General features: G+C 35.2%; 7 protein-coding genes, 1 non-coding gene and 2 pseudogenes across 11 annotated transcripts; 5 read left to right on the top strand and 5 right to left on the bottom strand.

Annotated features, from left to right (window-relative positions):
* The first annotated feature begins 385 nt into the window (after window positions 1-385).
* On the top strand, window positions 386-1,959 carry F48F7.5 (C2H2-type domain-containing protein). Its single transcript, NM_001373562.4, has 4 exons — window positions 386-468; window positions 534-640; window positions 692-880; window positions 1,087-1,959. The coding sequence occupies exons 1-4, from the start codon at window positions 393-395 to the stop codon at window positions 1,651-1,653; spliced, it is 939 nt and encodes a 312-aa protein (NP_001359561.1). The 5' UTR covers window positions 386-392; the 3' UTR covers window positions 1,654-1,959.
* A 602-nt stretch (window positions 1,960-2,561) lies between these two features.
* On the top strand, window positions 2,562-3,764 carry F48F7.6 (Zf-C4pol domain-containing protein). Its single transcript, NM_077926.7, has 3 exons — window positions 2,562-2,700; window positions 2,783-2,968; window positions 3,118-3,764. The coding sequence occupies exons 1-3, from the start codon at window positions 2,566-2,568 to the stop codon at window positions 3,511-3,513; spliced, it is 717 nt and encodes a 238-aa protein (NP_510327.1). The 5' UTR covers window positions 2,562-2,565; the 3' UTR covers window positions 3,514-3,764.
* Window positions 3,765-3,801: 37 nt separating this feature from the next.
* Window positions 3,802-5,250, bottom strand: arrd-24 (Arrestin C-terminal-like domain-containing protein). The gene is made up of 5 exons (NM_077927.5): window positions 5,058-5,250; window positions 4,908-5,013; window positions 4,651-4,813; window positions 4,498-4,607; window positions 3,802-4,452 (listed from the first exon to the last, which is right to left on the bottom strand). The coding sequence occupies exons 1-5, from the start codon at window positions 5,237-5,239 to the stop codon at window positions 3,973-3,975; spliced, it is 1,041 nt and encodes a 346-aa protein (NP_510328.2). The 5' UTR covers window positions 5,240-5,250; the 3' UTR covers window positions 3,802-3,972.
* A 322-nt stretch (window positions 5,251-5,572) lies between these two features.
* Window positions 5,573-5,975, top strand: arrd-27 (annotated as a pseudogene). The gene is made up of 2 exons: window positions 5,573-5,754; window positions 5,799-5,975. Coding segments are annotated over exons 1-2 (359 nt in total).
* Window positions 5,976-9,142: 3,167 nt separating this feature from the next.
* On the bottom strand, window positions 9,143-10,425 carry C31E10.1 (annotated as a pseudogene). The gene has a single exon. A coding segment is annotated over exon 1 (1,283 nt).
* A 914-nt stretch (window positions 10,426-11,339) lies between these two features.
* irld-24 (Receptor L-domain domain-containing protein) lies at window positions 11,340-15,367 on the top strand (the record flags this gene model as incomplete). 2 transcript variants are annotated; one of them, NM_001373563.3, is made up of 8 exons in its annotated part: window positions 11,340-11,435; window positions 11,501-11,746; window positions 11,791-11,976; window positions 12,882-13,162; window positions 13,209-13,575; window positions 14,485-14,552; window positions 14,595-14,727; window positions 14,774-15,367. In NM_001373563.3, the coding sequence occupies 8 exons, from the start codon at window positions 11,345-11,347 to the stop codon at window positions 14,893-14,895; spliced, it is 1,494 nt and encodes a 497-aa protein (NP_001360674.1). The 2 variants fall into 2 exon arrangements, with proteins under 2 accessions (NP_001360674.1, NP_510332.1); NM_077931.5 differs by lacking the exons at window positions 11,340-11,435; window positions 11,501-11,746; window positions 11,791-11,976; window positions 12,882-13,162; window positions 13,209-13,575 and adding an exon at window positions 14,229-14,439 and having other exon boundaries at window positions 14,774-14,895.
* Window positions 15,368-15,372: 5 nt separating this feature from the next.
* On the bottom strand, window positions 15,373-15,513 carry C31E10.11 (uncharacterized protein; the record flags this gene model as incomplete). Its single annotated transcript, NM_001373564.3, has 1 exon — window positions 15,373-15,513. The coding sequence occupies one exon, from the start codon at window positions 15,511-15,513 to the stop codon at window positions 15,373-15,375; it is 141 nt and encodes a 46-aa protein (NP_001360673.1).
* An 83-nt stretch (window positions 15,514-15,596) lies between these two features.
* Window positions 15,597-15,617, bottom strand: 21ur-14064. The gene has a single exon (NR_072480.1).
* A 573-nt stretch (window positions 15,618-16,190) lies between these two features.
* Window positions 16,191-20,567, bottom strand: C31E10.5 (CCDC93 N-terminal domain-containing protein). Its single transcript, NM_077932.7, has 9 exons — window positions 20,518-20,567; window positions 20,355-20,465; window positions 20,203-20,306; window positions 19,695-20,100; window positions 18,177-18,430; window positions 17,769-17,985; window positions 17,398-17,624; window positions 17,148-17,349; window positions 16,191-16,907 (listed from the first exon to the last, which is right to left on the bottom strand). Exons 1-9 carry the CDS (start codon window positions 20,536-20,538, stop codon window positions 16,767-16,769), a joined length of 1,683 nt encoding a protein of 560 aa, NP_510333.2. The 5' UTR covers window positions 20,539-20,567; the 3' UTR covers window positions 16,191-16,766.
* A 503-nt stretch (window positions 20,568-21,070) lies between these two features.
* C31E10.6 (CCDC93 N-terminal domain-containing protein) lies at window positions 21,071-24,084 on the top strand. Its single transcript, NM_077933.6, has 8 exons — window positions 21,071-21,112; window positions 21,188-21,346; window positions 21,397-21,512; window positions 22,108-22,794; window positions 22,842-23,061; window positions 23,108-23,334; window positions 23,469-23,664; window positions 23,712-24,084. The coding sequence occupies exons 1-8, from the start codon at window positions 21,089-21,091 to the stop codon at window positions 23,856-23,858; spliced, it is 1,776 nt and encodes a 591-aa protein (NP_510334.1). The 5' UTR covers window positions 21,071-21,088; the 3' UTR covers window positions 23,859-24,084.
* Window positions 24,085-25,338: the final 1,254 nt, after the last annotated feature.

Consider the following 25,338-nt stretch of genomic DNA (forward strand, 5'->3'; position numbering starts at 1 on the left):
TTCTGTTTCTTTTTAGTAAACGTACTTATGATAATGTGGAACTTATTCGATGCTTCTTATTAATTATATTAACAAAAATGACTATTTTTATCCTCTGATCTTTGCCCCAAATAAATTGCAAGCTTTTTGTAAATATATTTTGCTGAAAATAACAACAGGACCCTATTTATTTTTGCCGCACGCCCAACTGTCGTTCTCACTTATTTCCCGTAGTTGATTTCTCTCGTGACTTCCTTGTCCTCACTTCCTTCTCGTTTGCCATCCAATTTCTTTCCGTCACATCTTGTTTTATTTTGCGATCTACATCAGCTGATATCAAGTTTTCGCTTGTTCATCTCGCTAATTATGTTTCTTATTTTATTTTCTGATTTTTCACCTTTATATCTTTCAGAATGGCCGACATTCCAAAACGAATATTTGATATTTGGCAGCAGCCGCTTAAAATAGAAACGTGCGGGACTGTAATGGGTTAGTTTATTTTGAAAGAAAAATTGTTTTAAACTGACATTATAATAATACAAACATTCTTCCAGATATGTACAAATTGCAATGTTCCAAATGCGATGAAAAGTTCAACACTGAAAATTCCTTCGCTATTCATATTGATGTTTGTCTCAAAAATGCAGAACGTGACGTACATGTAAGGATTTTCAAATCCTATATAGCCTCTCAGCTTTATCAGATTTTTTAGTACCAAGTACATCAACACGCTAATCGCCTACTTATGTCTCAAAATCATCTGGCTATGTTTTGTGGGGCTTCCAATCAGGAAGAGGATCTTAAATGTGGACTTTGCAAGGAACAATTTGAAAACGTACAAGCTTGTAGAATGCACATGAGAAGATGCCGTCGGTTTAATTATCAATTCTCTAAATTTGCGGTTAGTCGGTTAATAAGTATTTAAAAATGAAAAGTTTATCAAAAAAATACACATGTTCAGTTAAGAGGATAATTTGAAGAAAAATGTCAAAGAAAATTTTACTTACTTCTATTTCTTATTTCTTAGTTAAGAAAACTCATATAGTTTAAAAAGTATTTTTTGAGAAACAATTATGCTACAAATTGACAGATAATATAAATTTTCAGAACCACACCGGCGCTCTTTTCAACAATTTGATGCATTCAAATGAGCAACTTGGCACTTTATTCCAACAATATGTTTTGGATGAGCATATCATAAAAATCAAAACTGGCAGATTGTCAAAACCAGCTACAGAAGAGGTGCCAAACATCGAATCCGGGAGTGTATGCTATGACGATTTGAAACAGCACTTTGACGAAAAAAATCAACACTATTTAGACGAAGTTCGTGAACTTATCGATGACAGTTTTAATCGATATCTAAGAAAACGAGAGCTTGATTCAACTACTGTCGATGTTGGTTACTCTTTGCCAAACAAACGGAGAAGGGTCGAGGAGGAAGATGAAGATGAGGAAGCAGACGATGATAATGGCGAATCCACTGATTTGGAAGGTTCTGATGTGGATGAAAACCGTGAAGAAAAGGAATTGATAGACGAATCCAATGATTCAGATGATACCGAATTTGAAGAGGAGGACGAATATGAAACGGATTACGTAGAAGATGAGCCGACTTTTGATGAGGAAACAATCCCAGAAAACTATAGGGCTACTAATTGTTCTAATGCATAAGAAGGAGATTTTGATATTTTTTCTCTATTGATCTCAAAACATTTTCACACTATGTAGCACATTTTCTACTACATCTGTGTCAATTTATTAAAGTCAACCTTGTGCTACAGGTCTAGTCGTTATTTTTCTTGGAAAATTGATTATATATATATACGTATATTTCACTGTCGTTGATCGAAATTTTGGAAGTAGTCTATGTGATTTAAACCTTGATATTTTTGGTATTTCAGTATACTTCTTATTTTGTGGGATTTATCGATTTTCGGAATTCTTTCAATAATAAAGTTTTATGTTTGGTTTATAATAACTGGTGTATAACAAAGCGATAAAATAAATAGACTCTTAATTGTGTATTAGTGATCACAATTCCGTACTTCGAGCAAAAAAGTGTTCGTGTTTTTAATTATTCAATTCTAATTTTTTTGCTTGAATTAAATTACCGCATTTTTACTAAATTTACATTTCCAATTAAAATGACTAAACGAAAAAAAGTCTTGCATGCAACTCTTATTTTCAACATACTAGACTGTTTTATTTTTCCGCTGTTTAAAATTTATTGATCAACAATTTATGTGTACTCCAGTTACTAATCTCTCTTGTTTTATTCCACTACGCAATTTGCTTCTTTCCCTCCTATTGCTATCTCATATTTACTGCTAGTCAAATGGGCAAATCGATTTCTCGGCCATCCTCTCTCGGCTGCCTTGTTATTCTCTCGTTGTCGCTCACTTCTGCACGCTACGCGGCGCGCAGTGCACGACCGCGTTGCCTAGTTTATTCTTTCCCTTGCAATGCGTGCGATACCATAGCAATATTGAGGGGGAATTATTTTTGGCTATACACTAAGCTTACTCATCTCTTGTGTTATTAGTTTTTTGACAATTTTTTTATCAATGACTTACTTTCAGAAAAATGTCGGCTGAGACCTACGTTATGGAGATTGATGGAGGACCGGGAGACTTGCATTGCATGAAGTGTCTCAAAATCTGCAACTACTTGAAGGACAGTTATTGCTGCAAGAAAACAAAAAATATGACTCTTCCACAGGTATGTTTTTTTTTCGGAAAAATCATATTATGGTTCCAGCCAAAACCAAGTATCCTAATGATTGTATTAAAACTTATTTCAGAAAAAAGCGGAGAGCGCCTTTTTGATGATCTGTCTTCAACGCAACACGATCGAGCTCATGGTCACTGCCCTGCTGGCCAATAAGAAAATTATCGATTCAAAGGGTAACTGTGCGTTCTGCCGCAACAAAAAACAACACGAGGAGGAAAAGTGGTGCGCTGGAAGGACCAAGCTTCAGCTCTTTTTAGTGAGTGTTATAAAAACGTTTAATACATATGTAGTACCGAAAAAGGGTCAGGCCGAAGACATCCTAAGACTAAACAATTAGCATACAATCATAAAAAAGTTAATATAAATTAAACATTACGATGTATAAATTTAAAAAGCAATTTTCAGCATCGAATTGACAAGGATGAACTAAAAGTTGAGGAATATCTCGAGAAGTATCTAGAGATTAAAACCAGAAATCGCATGGAACAATTGGACATTGTTCAAGCCAGAATTGTAAGAGAGATGAAGGCTGTAGCAATTGCTCAGGGAAAATCAGAAGAGGAGGTTGAGCACATTCTGGCAAAGCAAGGACGTAAAGCTCGTCGAATGCAAAGATCTGAATACAAACACGCAGAGGAAGACAATAAAGGTGTTCGCCAAAGACTTGCCGCCAAACTTGTGGCCAAGAAATCGGAAATTATTGAGCGTTTCTGCCTTGCTCAACGTACTGTCTTTGTTAAAGCAGATTGTCCAAATGTCTATGGCCGGACAACCACTCACATTTCCTATCTTTTAGAATAAGTTGCTGTCGTCGTTGCACTGTTATCTTGTTTCACTACTGCACAAAAAGTGGCTCACAAAAAAATCCTGTAAAATTGTCTATAAAAATTCACCGTCAATCTCGAATATCACTACTCCTCATATTATTTTCTGAAATGTTTTTTTTTAAACTTATCTGTTGATTGTAATAAACTTGTAATTTACAATTCATCCTTATAGTTTTTTGAATCTACCCTACCTTATTTTTTGCCAAATGAATATTTTTGAAACTCAATGTTTAGCAATAGAGAAAGAAAATTGATTGACTAATGTAAATGGCCAGAATTTTATTAATTCACAATTATACAAGAAAAAATAAAATAAAATACCCAATTAAATTTTAGTTACACACATTGATTCCTCATAAGACGGCGGTAGAGCGGATGTTCCCGCTGTATCATCGGTCGGAGCACTTGGAACCACAGTTGAATAGGCTGGAGGTTAGGAATCCAGCCGCTCAAGGACAGGTGGATCAGACGGAAAGGTAGTTACCGTTGGCTCCACGATCGATTCAGTTATTGGCACTGTGCCGATGATGATATCAAACTCGCAGTGCAATGTATTATTAAGGGTTGTTAAAGTGTCCAACCTCACAGAAAGACAATACTCAATGCTGATAATGGGACTTGTAAATGTTGGTGGCGACTTTGGGATTTTCATCCGCAGCATTTCACGGCCAGCGGTTTTTGGAGCAATTTTTATGCTTTTTCGAGCTTCTGCAATACGTTTGCTTTCATCCTTGTGATGTTCGTGGTAAGACGAATGAGTGCATAAGAGGCCATGGTTTTTGCTAGCATTGTAATGCGAGTGCTGATGAAGTTCAGCTCGCACAAACGTTGCTGCACGTTTGGAAGCATTGTCAATGTCGATTGTGATTGGCAGGTATTCTCCAGGAGCATATCCTGCTTTGGGGATAGTTACCTGAAAGCATTAAATAACCTATCAATGTAGCAGCGTTGTACTCACAGTTATTGTTACTATTCCTTTTTTAAATATTTGCCCAATGTCCTTCACATCCTTCATCATTCTAGGAACATTTCCCAACGGAAGATGATTCAAGTCAAAGTTGGGAATAACTGAAAAATAACTTTTTGCGCACATTAACAATTTTCGAAATACCTTTGAAGTCTTCCCTTTCGTTTTTGTTGAACTTCCATGGTCTGTCAAGCTCAACTCGCACGGAATAACGAACGTGGCCGTGGAAACCTTCAAAACTAGGTGGACATTCTATCGGGAGTGGAAATGCAAACGGGAAGACATGGTGGCCAGATGGAAGTTTTTCCTGTAACAATATTGTAGTTTGTTATCAGTTAAATGCATGAAACTAAATACTCAAGATCGTCTTTTGTACATTACACTTCCAATTTAAGACTTACAGTTCCATTTCTTGCACTCCATGCAATCGTTTCTCCAGAGACGTAGTCAACTTCTGCAGAGTAGTGCACAATTTCAGTATAACTTTCCTCTTTTCCTTCACAATTACTAAACTCTTGTATGTCATTAGGTCTAGATGTCTTGGAGCTTACGTTCTGTATCGTCGTTCCCCTTCACTCCACTTCGTATGCGCAGCACCGTGAATACAGATTTTCAAGAATCGGGCAGTGATTGGCTCGTTGGATCTCAAAACAACCTGCCCAGTAACAGTTTGACCTGGTGCATAACCTCTCGGGCTATCGAACACAATTCCAAAGTGATCCATATGTTCCATATCTAAACTAAAAAGATACAAGGAAATTTAGAATTTTAATTAAGGAAAATGTTGTATGATTATAAAATGAATGAAAACTGATAAAATGAAGTGGTTATCAAATAAATTGCCGTTTTATAATATATTGTGACTCAAAACGCGTAATCAGGAGGTAAAATGTCGTCATCAGTCTTATACCGTGCGTTATTTGATTTTTGTGAAATCATATTTATATTATAAAACGGCAATTTATTTGATAACCACTTCATTTTATCAGTTTTCATTCATTTTATAATCATACAACATTTTCCTTAATTAAAATTCTAAATTTCCTTGTATCTTTTTAGTTTAGATATGGAACATATGGATCACTTTGGAATTGTGTTCGATAGCCCGAGAGGTTATGCACCAGGTCAAACTGTTACTGGGCAGGTTGTTTTGAGATCCAACGAGCCAATCACTGCCCGATTCTTGAAAATCTGTTTTCACGGTGCTGCGCATACGAAGTGGAGTGAAGGGGAACGACGATACAGAACGTAAGCTCCAAGACATCTAGACCTAATGACATACAAGAGTTTAGTAATTGTGAAGGAAAAGAGGAAAGTTATACTGAAATTGTGCACTACTCTGCAGAAGTTGACTACGTCTCTGGAGAAACGATTGCATGGAGTGCAAGAAATGGAACTGTAAGTCTTAAATTGGAAGTGTAATGTACAAAAGACGATCTTGAGTATTTAGTTTCATGCCTTTAACTTCACAGAATATTTTACTCTCTGGCTTCACAGAATATTTTAATCTCTGGCTTCACCGTATATTTTACTCTCTGGCTTCACAGAATATTTTACTCTCTGGCTTCGCAGAATATTTTACTCTCTGGCTTCACCGTATATTTTACTCTCTGGCTTCACCGTATATTTTACTCTCTGGCTTCACAGAATATTTTACTCTCTGGCTTCGCAGAATATTTTACTCTCTGGCTTCACCGTATATTTTACTCTCTGGCTTCACAGAATATTTTACTCTCTGGCTTTACAGAATATTTTACTCCCTGGCTTCACACTTTTTTGAATTTGGTTTCGAAATTCTGAAAGAACACAAAATTTGCAACAAAATGGCTACAGGATTTTTGAAAAAGTTAGTTTGACGCCAGATTCTAATTTTTGAAAATTGGAAAATCTACTAATTTTGCATGGTCGTTTTTAGTCATTCTCAAACTGTGCACTAAAAGGTATGACTGAAAATCCACTTTTTCTGCTTGAACTCCGCTAGAGGAATTTCTGTATCCGAATTATTTTTTACAGGCATATACCTTGACGAAATTACAAAAAAAAATTTTTGGAATTTTGGGAGACTTGATATGGCCCTGAATAGAAAATTTTTTTCTAAGATTATTGGTAAAGTTCGGGACCTGGAAATTAAATTTAAGCCACGCTAGAGGGGTTTCTGTATCCGAATTATTTTTTACAGGCATATACCTTGACGAAATTACAAAAAAAAAATTTTGGAATTTTGGGAGACTTGATATGGCCCTGAATAGACAATTTTTTTCTAAGATTATTGGTAAAGTTCGGGAAATATACGGTGAAGCCAGAGAGTAAAATATACGGTGAAGCCCGAGAGTAAAAAATACGGTGAAGCCAGAGAGTAAATGTTATATATTTTGTAATAATAATAGAAGAGCTTTATTAGAAAGCAGAAGAGTGCAGTATGATAGAATAGTGAGGAATGATCGAATATGATAGATTCGATCAAGGAATGTACATGTGGATAATACGTGAAATAATAATAAGAGAGTTCGAGAGTTCATGTGCTTCTTATTGTCGAGTTGTTATCGCGAAGTAGTGCGAACACGTAACACCTTCCCCCCTTATTGACGAATAGCGATTCCCTTGGCAAGAGGGGTTTCGACCAGAAGCTGTATATCGACATCCGTTGCGAGTGGAGGCTTGACCGAGCTGTGTGGATGTCGACCCACGCGGATATCTGTCCGGTACTCGTCGAATTCGCGAACTTCGTCTTACGGAATGGCTTGGTTCGGTGGTCGAGTGAGAACGTGAGGCGTATCTGGGCGCCGAAACGTCGTTGTTGGTTGGAGAGCAGGATCCACGTGGCTGTCCTCTGACTGCATTGCTTTCTTTCTTCTTTAGTTCACTTGTGATTCGGCTTCCACGATTAACATCAATACTGGAACCATTCGAAGTAACAATTGGATCATCATTGCGGGACATCTCATCACCGCCACTCTCCCCCACAAAACCAAAAGAATCGGAAGACAATCTAGGATTAACAGACGAGCCTGAAGAATCAAAAAGATTAGTTTCTCCCCTGTGGCCCCGGAACTTGACTTATTGTCTGAACAGCTAGTAAACTTTCCTGGAGTCGAAAAGAACAGAGGATAGATAGTTTCCTCAAAAATGTCTTCACGACTGTAGTCACCATAACGAGTCCGAATCTGATTAACGTGAGACTTTTGCATTCTGTCTCCGACTTGAACTTCATAGAGAAGACCACCTTAGTTGAAAAAGACATTGAGTATAATCCTTTTGTAAAAAGGACACTTTTTAACGAAAAAAGGTAATATTGTTCTTACTATCATTGTCTGTCCGTAATCATGCTAAAAATTAAGATTAAAAAAACAACAATTTTTTTTTCAGAATTGTTGTTCGAAAAACGAAAAACTTTATCTAAAAGAAGCCCACTAAAAGAAGCATAAAGTTTCAATTTTGAACAAGTGCGTTGAAAAATAATGATGCAGAGGCGTGCTTCATTGGACTCCGGAGCCAATCCGTTCGTGGATTCCCTGCTGCATTTCTAGTTTATTATGTGTTGTCCAGAATTTTATGTGTATCATTTAGGTAAAAATCTGATTCATTTTCGTAGAAAGAAGTTTATATAAAATTGAACTGTAATCATTAACGATTAATCATTTTTGCCGCCGGTTTATTCCTGAAAACACATTCAAGTTGATAAAATTTTTGACAATTGACTCACAGAACATTTTCTGTTGTTTTGTGGTAACATCGATATCTGAGTAGTATCGTACTTCTTCTGGTATTTGCAGAGAAAATATTTGTAAAGTACCGAATGGTAAGATGATAATTACGATGAGTAGGATAACAAGAAAACGCATCACAAGTGTAATAAACCTGAAAATTGGGAGTACATAATTTTGTATAGCATGGCACATTCCAATGAGCACATTCCAATGTCAAAATGTAAAAGATGCAATTCCCTACGTAATGTATTAATATTTGTAGATATTTTTGTAAAAACACATTTATATAAATCTTAAGTTGATTTTTCAATTTTTATCTTCAAGCTGTGGTTTGGAAAACTAAAAAATGAAATATTACAGAAGAACAAACTTTAATACAACTTTTAAACAGTACGAAAAACTATTCATAAAGCCATGTTTCTATATTTTTCGGAATAATAAAACAGTGACGTGTGCTAGCATGCGATGCTTGAGAAATGTCGGAACAGAATAACATTTTATTGATTCAAAAATTGAAATGATCACAAAACGATTATATAACTTTTCATTGTTTCGCTTGAATGTCCCGGGTTTTTGTTTCGCAAGTCATTGTCCTGAAATTAAACTTGAAATAACATTTTTTATAATGAAAACATACATACGAAAGAATTAATAAACTTCCAAACTGGAGTTTGTGGAACTTTCATAATAATCATCACCAAATTCTGTATCGGTTAGAATTTCTATAGAGAATATTTCACTTTCTGTTAGTACAGTTGATAGTGCAAAAAAGACAAAAATCATTGAAGTGAATAGGTTCATTTATTCTTAATTTATTTCGTTTTTTTTTTCTGAAGATCTGAAGAAATTCGATGGAAGATTTGTATAAACAAATTATTTGAATGTGGTAATCGAATGAATGTTTAGACGTCAAATGTGTTAGTCAAGTTTTAAAAAAAAAACGTCAAAAGATTATCAAGCTGTTGTACTTTATTGAGCCCGTCTAGGCTGAAATTTGATGCAAGTGCAGATTAGCGATAGAAGCTTTGCAAATAATTCTGAAAAACAATTATACACGCGTCCAATTTGTTAGTTAACTTACCCAGTACAGCTTTTCGATAAGCTTTGATAATGAACATACTTGGTAGAGGATCAATGGCTAAGTAAATGGAAATTGTTGCAGATATAGCAGTACTCGCATATGGAAAATTTATATTAAAAAGAGGTAGAGCAAACACGAAGAATAGCGGTATATACATCAATACCATTGGAATGAGAGTATGAAATATTGATTTAACGCTAAATTTTCTAGGTAGTTTTCAAAAACCTGAATCACTAATGCTTTGAGTAACTGGTGCTGAAGACTTTTCGAGATTTTTGATTGGACCGTCGTAATTGACATAGCTTGCAAAATGCAATTATAGCATTTAAAACCGCAAAAAATTACACTGAAAATAGAGACAAACTGAAAATAAAGATGATTTCGTAATACAAAAAAATTCCTTACTGTTATAGTATATATACTAGTCATGACCAAAAATGTTTTCCAATGAGGATGAAGTTTTCCGTTTTCATCAGGCAGGTAGAAAAATATAACCATGCTGGCCAAACTAGAAATATTAAAGTTTAGGTCGTTTTTAACAGCATCTCTGAAAATCAAACAAATTGGGTTAAGTTGGCTAAAAATTGATTCGAAATTTGATAATGTAATGTAAAGTTATTTTAATACAAACCTTAAATATTCGTCTGAATATTCATCGAAACAAAATGCCACTCCACTGATTACACTCCACCAACTTCCACACAGGATTGGTACCGCAAATATTATATAAATCTTTTTCCCTGACAAAAACCGTTCACGGAAATCATTGTTAACTGTTCCATAACGATACATGAAATGAACTCCAAAACATGCCAATGAAAAAGCAAAGCATCCACAATAGACCAGAACCATATAAAAACTCATTTCTCGAGTGAACATAGAATTATCATAATTTCGAAACACCACAAAAGCCGGCCCGTATGAGTATACTGTTGGATTAGTGATTATATCCCACACCGCGTAAAAAAGGTCAAAAACGTAAATGTAGGTCATAAGATACTTGTAAAACCCTAAAGAGTGTGGTGATCGAAATAAGACAAGAATAATCAACACTGTGTTAAGAAAAACTGAACAACCGACACAAAAATATTTAAAATACTCCAAAACATCTCTCCAGAAGAAGAGAGCCATAATCAAATGTTCAGTGATAGTTTGTGAAACTGAATACTCAGCTCATTTTAAGTAGGCATCTAATTCATGAGGGATGAAAAAAAAACGAAAACGTAGACAATAACAAGTTAATTTTAATGTACATAGATAGTATCAAAACATAATAACTGATTTGAGGAAGTCACTTAACGACCATCGACACTAACACTTTTATACGCTATTTCATTCTGTTTTGAGATCCTTCACTATTCTTGAGAGAAATCTACGTAAGTGAACGGCTAGTGAACGACTACCCACGTTGGATTGCTATACCAACCGGGGACAATATAACTTCTCGTGGACACCACACATCAAAAAGAGGGGTTATTACTGTATTTATTCCGTTGACAGAGTTTTTAAGTTTCATTCTTTACGTTTGACATGTTTGGCTATTAACAAGCGAGGTTTCAGATATACAAGCGAAGTTTCAGATATACGAATCTTTCACATGAATAGGAAACTAAAGATATAGCTTTAGAAAGTAAAAAACCTACGACATCCAGCAATGACGAAAAATTGTGATACTTCAAAAGATGTGCAAAGCATAACAGTTTATTAATATATTTTGTTCTTAAATTCTGATAATATCGACAAGAAAATCTGTGTTCATAACCTTTTCTTGATAGACCCCATTAAATTTATTGAGGTCTTAAGTTTACTGGAAGTTCATCGAAGCTTTACTTAACTACATATAATTTCACTCAATATTTTCCATCGGGTCTTTTTTAATCTAAATATTTGATTTTAATCTTCTTTAATCTAGACATTTTTCATCACGAGATACCTATACGTATAATTTGGTCGTAATTGCCCCATTTCATAGTCAATCCACATGATTATACTGCTTTCTTGAAAATACTTCTTACTCACACCATTTCCGTTTTCCAATAGAAGTCACTTGATGATTTTGACTTTGTGCATTTGTTTTTCAACTGTTTTCTCCTACAATTTTGAAGACGATTTTCGCATTCTGTCTGAAACAGAAACCTGCTGTGAGTGAAAAAAATAATTATGAAAAAAAAATATTTTGCTCTAAAATTTACTTGGAAATGTTAAGCGTCTCCATGTTGGTTCAACAAATCGGAAGTGACAACTGAAACAATTGAGCTATGGCCAACAAATTGCACAAAAGTTTGCTCAATTTTAACCTTCACTTCAACAATTAATAAGATTCCACTCGAAAAACTGAAAACCACGTTTCAAAACCTGACGGTTTTATGTGGCGTTTTACGGATCGAAAACACAACTTTAAAAAACTTGTCTTTTTTGGAAAATCTTGATTTCATTTCGAACAGTAATGAATGTGAGTTGAAAGTTTTAACATTTTATATTATCTAGTCCTTCCAGTCGAATTATCAATTTCTCATAACAATGAGCTCGAGGAAATTGGAATTCTTTTTTCCATGGACTTCTCGGCCATTTTTCCTATTCAAATTGTTAACAACTCAAGATTAGACGCAAGTTTGTTATGCGAAAACAATAATTATGCAGCTTTTGATGTGATATATGTGCACAAGAACTTGAAAGATTGTGGTACGTTTTTTTGCAAATATTTTGATGTACTGTCGAATTTAAGTAACATTTTAAAACCTTTTCAATCGATTATGAACTTAACTGTAACAAACTACAGAAACATTTTGAAAAAGTAAAACTGAAAACCCTGCAAGAAAATATATTTATAATTGTCCCATATTGTGTTAATCATTAATACATTTTTTTAAAGTTAGGTTGAATCAGGTTGAAAATTGAAAAGAATTGTTAGTTTGATATTGCTCCCCAATTTTTGTCAGAATGACGTCAGTTTTATTCAGTAATTTAATGTGCACTGGCAAAAATTTTGGAGTTCAGTAATTTGCACTAACTTGTTGCAAAAGTGTAGAATGAACATAATTATTTCAAGATACCAAACGCGCACTAAAAAACAATTTTCAGCGGTTTATAATAAGCCAGTAATTTAAAAAAAAAATGGTTTATGACATTTTTCAAGCATTTTTCGATGATTTCATACTGTTTAAAAAAAAGTTAAATAACATTGATTTTCTCTGAAATGTTTTATTTTTATTCAATATGTAAGCTTTTCTAAATGAATAGTAATGTTCTCAATTTCCGATTAAGCACTGGAAAATTAGTGCTGCAATCTCTAGTAATACTTAAAACTAGTACTGCAGGCAGCACGCATCGATAGAGAGTATAAAGTATATAACGTCAATTAAATTATGATTACAGAAAATTTACAAAAAATAGTTTCCCAACACTTCACCGCATACACAATTAAGCAATGACAAGGAAATTTAATAGTTGGAAGATGTTTTAATGATTTATATAACCGGTACTTCAAATCAGAAAAATTGGAATTTTGAATTTATTTTTTTGAAAGACATACTACATAATAATAACATAATACACAATATTACAACGTAATAATTCAACATTTTCAGGATGTATCGGGACGGTTTTCAACGAGAACAACATTGAGAACTATAAAAACTGCACTGCCATGTTTGGAACAATGGAATTTGACAACACCTCTCAAATTTCGAAGTTTTCCGCATTATCTAATATGAGAAACATTACCGGGAAATTAATTGTCCACAATACAAACTTTCAAAATATATCATTTCTTGAAAATGTTGTCAAATTTCGAGGCAATTCAGCAAATGCATCTATTGATTTGCGTGACAATAAGAATATGACACATTTTGGATTGAATAACTTGACGGTATATTTAGATTTCCTTGGCTTTGAGTTCAAAATTTTTCTTTCAGGAAATGATAACTCCAGGTCGGTGGTTTACATTAAACTTTGAAAACCTGCATCCCGACTTTTGTCTGACAATGGAGGAAATGCAAAGATTTACTACAGTAAACGCAAAATTCGTGAAAAATGAAGCAAAATATTGCAATATTACTATAAGAGAAGATGGCCAGAAAACTTGTGTTTGGGACAAAATGAGCACGTTGGATAGTCAGTGTATTCACGTGATGGGACATGTGATCATTAGCGCGGGAGACGAAAGCTATGTTCAAAAACTTCAAACTGTGCGGAATATATATGGAAGTTTGACTATTCAAAATACGAGCTTGGAAAATTTGGCGTTTCTTGGAAATTTGACAAACGTTGCAAATCTGAACGGTTTGTTCTCCTTCCGCATTTTAAATTTTTCAAACAAAGTGTGCATCGTGCGTTTATACTCGGTAAAACGTTGCAACTTCATAGCACACTCTTGCAACTTCTCAGACATCCTTTTATGTTTTAACTTCTTAACAAACCCCCGCAACTTTTTCGCAAAGATTCAATAAAATTGGTTCTGGCGACGCACACGCTGTTTTTTAGAAAGCTCCTGCAAAGTTCTGCAGATTCCTGCAGAACTTAAACACGAGAAAAAGTCATGCTCTTTCCAGAGGAATGTGTTATTGTTAATTTTTATGTTTGTTAATTGATGATTCATAGTGTATCATATGAACGAAGAGCAACGGGCCAAGGGATCGAGACAAAGAAAATTAATGTTAAGAAGCTGCAAGAGTCTGCAGAAACATGTTAGAAAGCTGCAATACCTGCAAGCGCTTCGATTTGTTTTTCATTTGCGCGCCCCACGCCAAGTTTTGCCAACCTCTGCAGATTCCTGCAACTTCATAACAGTTTCTTGCAACTTTATATAATTGTTTTTATTTAGTTGCAGAAGTTTGCTAAGAAGCTGCAAGCGTGCGCTATGAAGTTGCAACGTTTTAACGAGTAGTGCCAGTTACGTTAAAATCGAATTACCCTATACACTTAAATTAAATAAAATGCGTTGCAAAATTGGGACACCAACCAGTATCAGCCGCCGACATCTCACGGACTCCGCGCGCCGGTGTATTCAACTCGTTGTGGGCGTAGCATGCTGTTCCGTCCCATCAGCTACAAGGAAAATAAAGCAGCGCCACGATGCCATGACGATGCGCCGGCTGATCTCCGTGATTTTCCAAAAAAAAAAACGGGGCTTGAATTTCGGACTTTGTGCGTACTTTATTTTAAACAATATTCAATCAACTAAAACTTCAGACACTTCTCCAGCAATTCAGTTAATTTCAAATCCGAATCTCAAAGATATATTCATCAATAATATGGCGGTGAGTTAGATTTAATTGAGTTTTAACAGAAGCAAGTTCCAGTATCCATATACACCTGGACCAGACCGTTTTATCATCCGAAATAATGCACCCAATTTGTTCTATGATTTTATTGACTGTATGAACTATGAAACTTCAGTGAAATCAAATATTGTCTACAATGGAGGTTTCTGCTGTATGTTTTTATAGAATAAAAACCGGACTGGATTAGAAAATTGCAGATGATATAGAAAGTGGTGCGGATTATGAAGATGGTGGGAGCAATGGATCAGATAACTTCATACGAACCAAAGACTTTTTTGCTGGTGTTGCACTGGCTCTATTTTTTATTGGACACATATAAATTTATAACAACTTTCTGCAAAAAAGTGAAAATCATTACAAATCAATAAAATAACTATTCTGTACAGAAAAGTGGGTTGAAATTTGGTTGATACGTGCAACATTTAGCACTAAAATTTTTTAACACTTTTCGAAAGTTTCAACGTTATTCGATTCCAATATTGAAACTTGGACAGCCAATCTGCCAATCTCATTCTGAAAACCAAAACTCTGGAGGAACCATGATCATTCTTTGCTGCATCGGCTGTGGGAAACTTTTGCTGTAGTTACTTGTTTTTTAAATATGCAAGAGCTCAAGCAGAAAAATTCAAAATTTTATTTTATTTTTTCTACATTCAAAACCGTGCACGAGCTTAATGGTTATTCAAACAGCAAACTTCGAAAAATTGTTCTATTTCATTATTAACATTTGTTCACTTATTATAATTCTTCTTTGGATCTCTTTTATTTTGTTCATAAGACTATTTTGTATTTTGTATTAATGCGCTGTTGATGAAGCGAGAAGTCGATGAGAAGTGTTTGAATGGACGAGTAGAAATTGGCGGAGGAAGCTTGCGATCGAACCAAGGTCTTCGGATGTTGTTGGATTGTTAGTCGAGGTTGTTACCAACTGAGCCATGCCGCCACAAACTAATATTAAAGTTTTGCAAATTAAATACAAATTCCGTGAAAACTTCAATGATATATAAGAATAATTAAACATTTTATTTTTGTGAAAATAAAATGTTGACGTGAAATTTTTAATCATTTTTAAACTCTTTAAAAAACATTGAATTTTTCCTGTGATTTGGTTTTTTTTTTTAAAGTTTTTCTAAGATTGAACAAAACAATTTCTTCTATTAGTATGACACCGCATTGCACGGCCTTGACAACATACATTTCAGCTGCTTTAAAGCTGGATTACCGTCTGTGGGTTATTTGCATTAAATGATAGAATACAGATACGATAGAATACACAGTTTTCTACAAAAAAAAGTTTTTCAAATGTTAAATCATTGATTTGTAGGCCAATTTTAGTGTTTCAGCAAATTTCTCTCCGACTGCCGAGCTTTCTGCACGGAAAAATGTCTGAAAAATTGGAAAAGCATGTTTCAAATTATAAAACAAAAAAGAAATGGAGAAAAATCAATCAGTTTTGCCGAAAAACGCAAAAATGTCAAAAATGACGTCACTCATTTGCGCGGGAATTCAAAAATAATTCGGCCCTTTTTTGTTTTTTTTTTCAATTTTTAAAAAATCATAAAAATTTAGAAATTAAAAAAAAAATTTTGCAGTTATATTCGGTATATTGGGACTGTGAATATATTTTTATTAGGATTTTTAAAATATGAACAAAAGTTGCCACGATAGAAACGGTTAAGTTCGAGGGATGGGGGGTAATATGAGGGTGAGTAATAACTTTTTTCGTATTTTCTCAATTTAATCATTTCAAAAACATTTTGTATGTAGTGTAAAACAGATTGAAACCCCATAATTATTTTTTTAATGCATCGGAAGTGGGAATAGAAAAATGACAGATGAGCCCATACAATATCGACGAGTTTCAAAAAATCTAAATGTAGTGGGTGAGAAGACAGTCAGAAAAACGACAACGAATCTATTTCAAATACAATTGGCAACACGGCTGCAATGAAATGTGGAGGAATGGAAATCAGAAAATGAAGATTTGAAGAATGATAATTTTTAATTATTATGATACAGGAGTGGTCGAGATTCTCGATATATTAAAACCACGGAAAGCGAGGATTGTAATGAATTATTAAATCGAACAATTTTTTAAACTCTCGGCTAGATGAATTATATTAACACCTAGAAAAAATCACATAATTACAGCGTCGGCGAAGAATAACATGATAAAATGAACTCGACAAATTAATTAGCTCGTTGAAGAGCTGACAGGGTTGTGCTTCTTGCAAAAGCTTCACAAAAATCGAGGCGGAGCTGCGTAGCAACAATGTTTTGCGTGGTGAGTTCGTGAGTCACATCTTGGATAGTTTGGTTTACATCGAATATCTGTAACAATAATTTCCAGGTTAACCATCGAATTATGAAATACGCGCTGAAACTTAAAGCTAGTTATTTGGAAGCGGCCGACACGTTCGGTGTTCCGCGCAGCACTACACATTCGGATACATGCGGCGTGAGTGACGCCGTGAGACCGACGCGGCGACCTTATGGGAGCCCTATAATTTTGGAATCACAAAATCTAGAATTCGGTACAGTGTTTAAAAATTTCAGAAGTCAATATCTTACGATTCGTGTGAGCTGTGCATTCTTGATTTCCTGGCGTTGTTTGATGCGCATGTCTGATCTCCGCTTCTCCAGACGTTTTCTCTCCTCAATTCGATGATACTGCATCAAGTCTGCTTTCCAATACCAGTCAGTCAATTTGGTGAGAACGTCTTCTACGTAGCTCATAAAAAGATGTTGGTAGCTCATTGCCTCCTTTCGATATCTGCAAGTTCAAAATGTTACTCTAAACTTATTTCAATTATGCACTTACTCATCCGGAAGTGGAATACTCATGATCACCTGAACGACTTTGCTGATTCGATTGCTTAAGGCAATGATGTCATCGACAATTTTATCATCGTTGAACTCAACATAATCGGAGCAAAGATCAGGGGAATCTTCCATATTATCGATTCTTGCATTTCTTTCCCTGGTTCCGAATGTATTGGCCATTGCTCGACTAATACGGACAGTCATCCCTTCGGACAAGCGTAGAATCTGAAATAATATTAACATTAGTTTGTTGAGTAGTTTCAAATAGCCAGGTTAGTTTACTGAAAAGAGGAAATAGAAAACAGAACATTTAACAAAATTTAGTATATATATATATATATTTAACAATTAATAACTTAGCTTGCCTACCTTTCCGAACGAATTTAACGTTTTTCCGTGATCTTCATAAATTTTCTGTCGAATCGGATCATTTGTTTCTTTTCCATGACTGTTCTTTTTTGGACTCAAAGCATCACGAATGCCCATTGTTCTGTTGTAGTCGTCGCTAATCATTCTGGTGAAAATTTGAACTCTGGCGGAAGTGGTCTCAAGTTCTTGCATAGTACAATCAACGAGCGATTGATCGCTGTAATTTTGAATCTTGATAGTAACATTTTAGAAGGGCTTTTGGAGCTCTTTATCATAAATTGTTTCAAATTTCTAAATTGAAGTATCTGATTTTTTTTCAAGTTATTAGCTCTCAAAAAGAAAAATCCAATTAACGAGGGTTACTTCACTATTTATCATATTGAATTAACCTATTGAATTAGTACTTACAAATCCTCCGACCTTGAGTAGACAGTGAACAACTGATCCTCAATATACAAGTGCTCCTTTCGCGTGCGATAAAAAGCTCGAGCTTCACGAGTAATACGTTTGTCCAGTGAATCTAGCTCTTCGTCAATGAACATGCTTTGGATAGTTGAGGAAAGACCTTCGTGGTAGGTTTTGATGACAGAATTGTCCTCCGCAAATAACTGTTCGGCCGTTGGAAGCCTATCCTTTTTAATGGATCCGACAAGAGTGCCATCCTGGAAAAGTTTTTATCAATGTTTTCTATTTATAGTTTTACGAAAAAGTTTAATGTCATGTAGATTCTAGGGCTCCCATCCGGCGTCACTCTCACGCCGCAAACGAAATTTTTATAGCGATGCGCGGAACCCAAAAAGTGTCCGACGCGGTGCGATAGGGTATGGCACTATTTGGTGCAAACTTTGCTCCGCGTCCGACACTTTTTGGGTTCCGCGAATCGCTATAAAGATTTCGATTGCGGCGTTTAAAGCGTGAGAGCGAAGCCGGATGGGAGCCCTAGTATATTCTTAAAAGAAATTCGATAAGCGTACTGTTGGAAAAATTATAGGAACCACAGATTCTAAAAAAAAACTGGAATCTGACTAGGGAACCGTCAGAAGGCCCATTGGACTTGTATATGAAACCTATGCCATTCGATAGCCCATGTCTTAAAACGGTTACTCGTATATTTTTAGCGGCAAAACTCCAGAACCAAGCTCACGGCGGGCTCTCAAAAATCCGAAAATAGCACTTTAACGAAGCATTGATGATCCAATTTTCCAATTTCACTTTGATAGTTCATAACTCTGCGGATAAATTTTTTACTGAAAAGTCATCAACTAAAAAGTTGTTGATATTGTTGCAAAGAACAAGTTTGTACTTAAAAGTTTTTTACCAAAACATTTTTGTTTGAGACAAAACGGCGTGAAGTGCGGCAACTGTTGTTGTTATTTTTATGCTGTTATTGCTATTCTAATGCTGTTAACTCAAACAAAAATTTTTTTGGTAAAAAACTTTCAACTACAAACTTGTTTTTTACAACAATATCAACAACTTTTTAGTTGATGACTTTTCTGTAAAAAATTTATCCGCGGAGATATGAGCTATCAAAGTGAAATTGGAAAATTGCTTTGTTAGATCGTTAAAGTTCTACCTTACAGTGCTATTTTCGGATCTTTGAGAGCCCGCCGTGAGCTTGGTTCTGGAGTTTTTCCGCTAAAAATTGACGAGTAACCGTTTTAAGACATGCACTATCGAATGACTTAAGTCTCATATGCAAGTCCGATAGGCACCTTCTGACGGTTCCCTAGTGAGCTTATGCTGGAACATTTCATTTTGAGCTACTCGCTGAAGATTTTCCATTAGATTTTTGCGTAAGTGATTCACTATTCTTAAACTATCATACATTTACTTTAAATTAATAATATGCCAGTTATGTATTCTTTAAGTTAAAAATTTTCCGTTTCTGTTTTTTTTTCAATTTTTATCACAATCAAAACTTACGTCATCCTCTGATTCAAAATCAGATTCACTAATATCCAACTCCAACAACTTTTTCGTAACCAAATACTTGCCGAGAATCTGTCTTCCGCTCAACTTCTTTCCAAGGATCTCTTCTTTAAATTCCTGATAAAACCAGGTGCTCTTGATAATATCAGTGGACTCTTCTCTGAATCGTCTCAAAAAATCCGCAACAGCTTTTTCCTCTGATGCGAATTTTTTAGAGAAAAAGTTTGCATAGAACTTTTTGTGCTGGTTGTGCTCACACTCATAAAGAAGCGTTTGACGAAGAACCCAAATAATCATCGGAGTGAGCATTGCGTAGTCGGTTCTGATAAGATGGTGCGGTTCAACTTTGAATGGGCAATTCACATCTACAAGGATTTCCACAACTTTCTTGCATTGGTCCCTGGAAAATTTTAAATTGACATTGTTAGTCTAGGCTTGAACATGGCTTTCATTTTGAAAATCCAAATTTAACATCCCGGCTCAAAGAAATTGAAAGACTCACATTCGCTCTTTGGCATTATCACTGGGCACGTTTCGATATTTTAATGCTTCTGCTTTTGGATTCGTCTGAAATCCCTTCAATGCGCTGATGGTTCCTCTCATAATCTGAAAAGTAGGTAACTTGGTCTCTATATACAAATTGAAAACTCCTACCTGATTTTGGAGAGAATGCGTTGTTACTCGATTCAAATTGCATCCTGCAAGCACCAATCGCTCCACCAAATTGTCGTGCGGAGTTGGAGGGCAGTCGCGAAGAGATTGTTTCTGGAATTTAAGCGTTTTATCCAAGGTTTTTGAAAATGTCAAAGCAACTTACCACTATATTTTGTGTCTGCATTACTGAATTGAAGTGTTTGAGATGCAGAGCTGGAAAATGAAAATTTTCAATGATAAAATTAGTTTGAAAAATCAAAAAAACATAAATTAAAACAAAAAAATGAGGTTTTTTTATTTGAAACATCAGCGGATGATGGATGCAATGCATTGTGTGCAATTGCGCTAGATTCCACGCGCAGTTGCGGCCAGAGAGACTAGGCAAATGGAGAGATGCAGAGAAAAATGGCAAGACTTTTCCATCTGCCTTGTGGACCATCAGCATCGTTTATTTTCGAAGCAGAAAAAAGTTAATTTCTTGTTCCGAGAAAAAACCTGATTTGTATTCAAATTGAATTTTTTGAAGTCAAAATGGTTTTGACAGTTAAATAGGTTGATGAATTTTAATATTTTTGATACTCATGAATTCCTTTGAATAAAAAGTTGAAAATCGATAACAGAGCAAACATCCTTGAATGTGATTTATAATAAGTTCAAAGCGATTATTAGCTTTTCTCTTTTTTTCCGAATATTTATAAAAAATTTCAACATATTTCAGATTACTTTCAACTAGGATGAACCGAAACAAAAACAACAAGGTGAGTGCAATGAAATTATTTTTGAAAAAATTAAATTGTTATACTGATATCCCGTGATTAAAGTCTCAATTTCAGAAGGGTCGCCAAGCTCAATTGGTCCAGGTGGCTCAGCGGACCGTAAATTCTACAATAACTGGAAAGCCATTGAGCACTTTCCACGAGGTTATTCTGCATCAACTTTCAATGGTGGGCTATCATCGTGTGCGGTATTTCTCATTGTCTGGATATGACATGGTATGAAAATTATTCATGATTGATAATTAGATATGAATGTTTTATTACAGATTGTTGGTGGAATAGCTTGGGCAGTCAGCATTTTGGTGCCGGAGCCAAATGGACATCCTTGGAAATTTCGAGAAAGCTTGCCTGATGATAAGAAGAAGACTGCTAGTGAAAAGAGGTGAGTATTGGTTAAAATTAATTTTTTTGAATTCTCTAATTGTGATAAATTGTAACATAGTTAAAGGTGGAGTAGCGCCAGTGGGGATATTGTTGAAAACTACTTCAATGATGCCAAAATGACCAAATATCATAATAAAACTTTTCAAAATTTTTTGAATTTTCTTTATTTACTGTCAAAAAGTGTTACGCAGTTTTGGCATTCATAATTTTGGAAGTCGGCAAAAAATGTTTTTCTACATTTTTTCTACTGTAATTTCATTTTATATATTTTTTTTTGAAACATTGTGGTTGTCGAAACATGCGACATTGCTTTGGATTTCCCCAAAAGCTCATATTTTTCAAAATTTAGGCAATTTTCCAAAACTATGACCGGAAACTATGAAAAATCTAAAAGTTTTTGGAGTGTTTTATTATTATATTTAGTCGATTGGAACTTTTATAAGTGTATTAGACAAATTCCCAATAATGGTGCTACTCCACTTAAAAAAATAATAATATAGATTTTGAATTTCCATACTTAAATGTTCTTTTTAGTTTTATGTTGATTATTTCTAATGTTTTCTTGGACCTAAACATAAAAAATTTTGTTACAGAAGCGAAATCGCTCAAATTATATATGCTCTTCAAAAAATCAACTGCCCGTTTGATGCAACTGAACAAGAATTCCTGAATGTGGACTCATCGGTTCTGGTGGATATCATCACTTGGGTGTTACAACGAATCAGTCGCCAAACCATGGATATGGATCGTTTCAAGTGTTTCATGGCCTGCTTCAATATGAAATATGAAGATGAAGCCGCCGCAGCACTGGACTTCATATCTTCATTGCGTCGTCCAAATGCTAATCAATACACCGAATCAGCACGAATTAAACTGTTCGACAATGCAATTCTTCGTGATATGAAAGCTGATAGCAGAATTATTATTGCTGAGTATCTTCAGTATGGACAAACTGGCGTCAAGAAGTATCCATCATTTGTTCCTTCTGACGAAGAAGGAAGGCACAAAACTGGATTAAGCGAGATTTCCGAGGCACAATATGAGAAGCAGCGCCAAGATCTCAAAAAGTTGAGTAACAAAATTTATTCTGCATCTTCGGATACCACCAAACAGTTTGCGGACAAACTTTTCTCAGCAATCGACAACTTACATCTGGCTGAAAACATTATTGAACTGGAGCAACGATTCAAAGAGGAGGCGGCTCTCTACTATGCCATGTATGCCCGGTTTTCGGAATTGGAAGCACAGTTAAGTGCCGCAACTAAGTACACTTCTTTTTTGTGAGTTTATTAATTGCACTGTTTCACTTAAATGACTAATGTTTCAGGACTTCTTTCGAGGTCGAGAGAATCACCGACGTCGTCGCCACAACGATTAGTCGGGCATCAATGTTTCACACAGATTTTTCTCAAGAGCTTGAATTAGCTGTGGAAGTTGAGAAGACGCTTGCTGCAAATAAAGATCAAAATGGTGCATTTAAGAAGTATTGTCCATTTCGTAGAGAAAAATTGGAAAATCACCGGAAGGAAAGGTTGATTCTGCAGAAGGTTATTGACGGATCTTTGTATAGTATTTCCCAATAAATTGTTTCAGAAAGCTCAAATCGCCCAGAGCATTGAGCAAGCTGTCAGAAAAGCCTTTGAGGAGTATATTGAAGTTCGCCAGAAAAGAGAGCAAGGTTCGATGGCCGACAACATTGACGATGATCCATTCAGCATGCTCAACGAAATCGATCACACAATTGCGAGCGACATAAATGAAATTTTGTCAACAGTCAACAAGATGATCGGTCATGTGAATTCAATGCCTCAACCAAAGGAGTAAGTGTTTAAATTGATACATACTTCTGATATTATAAGTTTGCAAACATTTTTTGAAAAAAAGTTTTATTTAGATGTTTGGTCATTTTGGCACCATAGGAGAGGCTGCCCCACTTACCAAATTTTTTTTTCAGAAGGACCGAGTACGACTACCGTGTTGCATACATTGGCTACACAAGCGATGCTTGCATGTTCTTGTCGGATTGGCTGGGAAAGGCAAAGTTCCTGAAAGATCAACGCAGAAACTTGTGTGAGAGAAATCTCCGTCTAAGCTTTGACACGAAGAAAATGTGCCATCTGGTGAAGTGCGCTTCTCGTGAAAATGCCAAAGTAAGAATACATTTTGAAACCTTACAAATGAAAGTCGGAAATTTCAGTATCATGCCCTGAGCGACTTGCTGTTCCAGAAGAGAAAATATATGAGCACCTGGGAACAAGATCTTTTCAAAAAAGCGGGTGCTGGTAACAACTCCTCGGAACTCCCAAAAAGTTGGGAATTGGACTATGCAGCGTTCAAGAAGTAGACACACAAATCAAAAAAAAACATTCCATAATTCTTTCTTTTCGCTGCTTTATTTGCCATTTTGCAACTTGTGTTCATACTATGTATACGATTTCCCCATCACAACAATGATTTCTCATATCTCATGATTTCCCTTCCACCATTGTCACTGAAATTTTTCGATTGTCGCACCCCCGCCCACTCGCCACGTAATACCCGGATTTTATTAATAAAATATTGATTTATTGAATGAATCTAGTTGGTTTTTTTTTTGAAATTCTGTGAGCACATTTCTGTGAGTATATATGAATAATTACAAAAAAGACAAACTAATTTCAGATTCCATAGAGAAAATAAGATTACGAAAAAGCTCTTTTGCTCGGAACTTTTTGGAAATACAAAAAAGTGGAATGAATATTTGAGATAACAATAGTTTTAACGCATGTTGTTACATTATTAAAGGTGGAGTACCGAAATTTGGGAAATTTTTTTAAATTACTCCAAATTTTCCCTAATTCCGAATATCTAAATGAAAAAATTCAAAAAAATTTCGCTGATTTTATATTTGAGCTTGAAATCGCGACTTCTTTTTCGTCCCCATCAGCTTTTTCAAATCCGCGCCGAAATAAATTATCCTTGGAGCGCGTTTGCCTCATTTAATTTTATGCATATTTTTAATTAGTTTTCAGCTATTTTCGTTCATTTGTTTTGAAAAATATATTCTTTCCTGCGAATTGAACACTTTATTATCAAAAAATGAACGAAAATAGCTGAAAAACTGAAAAAGAAAGTAAAAATATAAGGAGAAAATTAAATGAGGCAAAAGCGCTCCAAGGATAATTTATTTTGGCGCAAATTTGAAAAAGCTCATGGGGACGCAAATGAAAATTGCGATTTTAAGCCCAAATACGAAATCAGGGGAACATTTGGAGCCATTCAAAAATATTTCCCAGATATCGGTACTCCGCCTATAAGGTATGTTTTTTAAAGACGTTACACTGTGGAAAAATTGTTCTTTAAGAGCAATAGCCAACTTTGAATAGTTTCAAATAAAATGTTTCTTTAGATTTTCAACTCAAAAATTTTCGACGATACGTTCCATTTTGCAAAATAATGTTTCGTCGTATTACTCACATTTCCTCCAAAATTGAAAATGAATTTAACATGTAGTCAATATGACCAACAAACTACTTTGTCTATTTTCTCCTCAACGTTAAATTCAATCTGTACAATCTTTCCTTATCAAATACACAACCACCTTTGATCACTCTCCTACTCTTTTTCTCTCTTGAAAATTTACTTTGACTACGTGTGTTCCGAAGACTACAAACCATAGATTCTCTTCTCTAGCATTCTCTAGCCCCATTTGACCATACTGGCGAACCTACTTTGGTCTGGTGCGAGAGCGTATAGCAACTGGTATAAAAGGCTACGCAGCCCTAGACTTATTTTCATTTCGTTGCATATCGATCGATAGGAACGGATCCACGTTGCCTGCGTAG

Source organism: Caenorhabditis elegans, chromosome X (genome assembly GCF_000002985.6).
Source record: "Caenorhabditis elegans chromosome X".
In the NCBI taxonomy this organism is placed as follows: Eukaryota; Metazoa; Nematoda; class Chromadorea; order Rhabditida; family Rhabditidae; genus Caenorhabditis; species Caenorhabditis elegans.

Coding starts and splice junctions, on each gene's coding strand:
- C31E10.5 (NM_077932.7), bottom strand. CDS start 20,538: ATGCAGACACAAAATATAGTG. Junction 17,986..18,176: donor TACTCAAGGTCGGAGGATTT/GTAAGTACTAAT, acceptor TCAAAATTACAG/CGATCAATCGCTCGTTGATT. Junction 17,350..17,397: donor AGTATTCCACTTCCGGATGA/GTAAGTGCATAA, acceptor TTGAACTTGCAG/ATATCGAAAGGAGGCAATGA.
- F48F7.5 (NM_001373562.4), top strand. CDS start 393: ATGGCCGACATTCCAAAACGAATATTTGATATTTGGCAGCAGCCGCTT. Junction 469..533: donor AACGTGCGGGACTGTAATGG/GTTAGTTTATTT, acceptor ACATTCTTCCAG/ATATGTACAAATTGCAATGT. Junction 881..1,086: donor ATCAATTCTCTAAATTTGCG/GTTAGTCGGTTA, acceptor ATAAATTTTCAG/AACCACACCGGCGCTCTTTT.
- F48F7.6 (NM_077926.7), top strand. CDS start 2,566: ATGTCGGCTGAGACCTACGTTATGGAGATTGATGGAGGACCGGGAGAC. Junction 2,701..2,782: donor AAAATATGACTCTTCCACAG/GTATGTTTTTTT, acceptor AACTTATTTCAG/AAAAAAGCGGAGAGCGCCTT. Junction 2,969..3,117: donor CCAAGCTTCAGCTCTTTTTA/GTGAGTGTTATA, acceptor AGCAATTTTCAG/CATCGAATTGACAAGGATGA.
- C31E10.6 (NM_077933.6), top strand. CDS start 21,089: ATGAACCGAAACAAAAACAACAAG. Junction 21,113..21,187: donor ACCGAAACAAAAACAACAAG/GTGAGTGCAATG, acceptor TCTCAATTTCAG/AAGGGTCGCCAAGCTCAATT. Junction 23,665..23,711: donor CTTCTCGTGAAAATGCCAAA/GTAAGAATACAT, acceptor CGGAAATTTCAG/TATCATGCCCTGAGCGACTT.
- arrd-24 (NM_077927.5), bottom strand. CDS start 5,239: ATGGAACATATGGATCACTTTGGAATTGTGTTCGATAGCCCGAGAGGT. Junction 4,814..4,907: donor GGAGTGCAAGAAATGGAACT/GTAAGTCTTAAA, acceptor ATATTGTTACAG/GAAAAACTTCCATCTGGCCA. Junction 4,453..4,497: donor AAGGAATAGTAACAATAACT/GTGAGTACAACG, acceptor TAATGCTTTCAG/GTAACTATCCCCAAAGCAGG.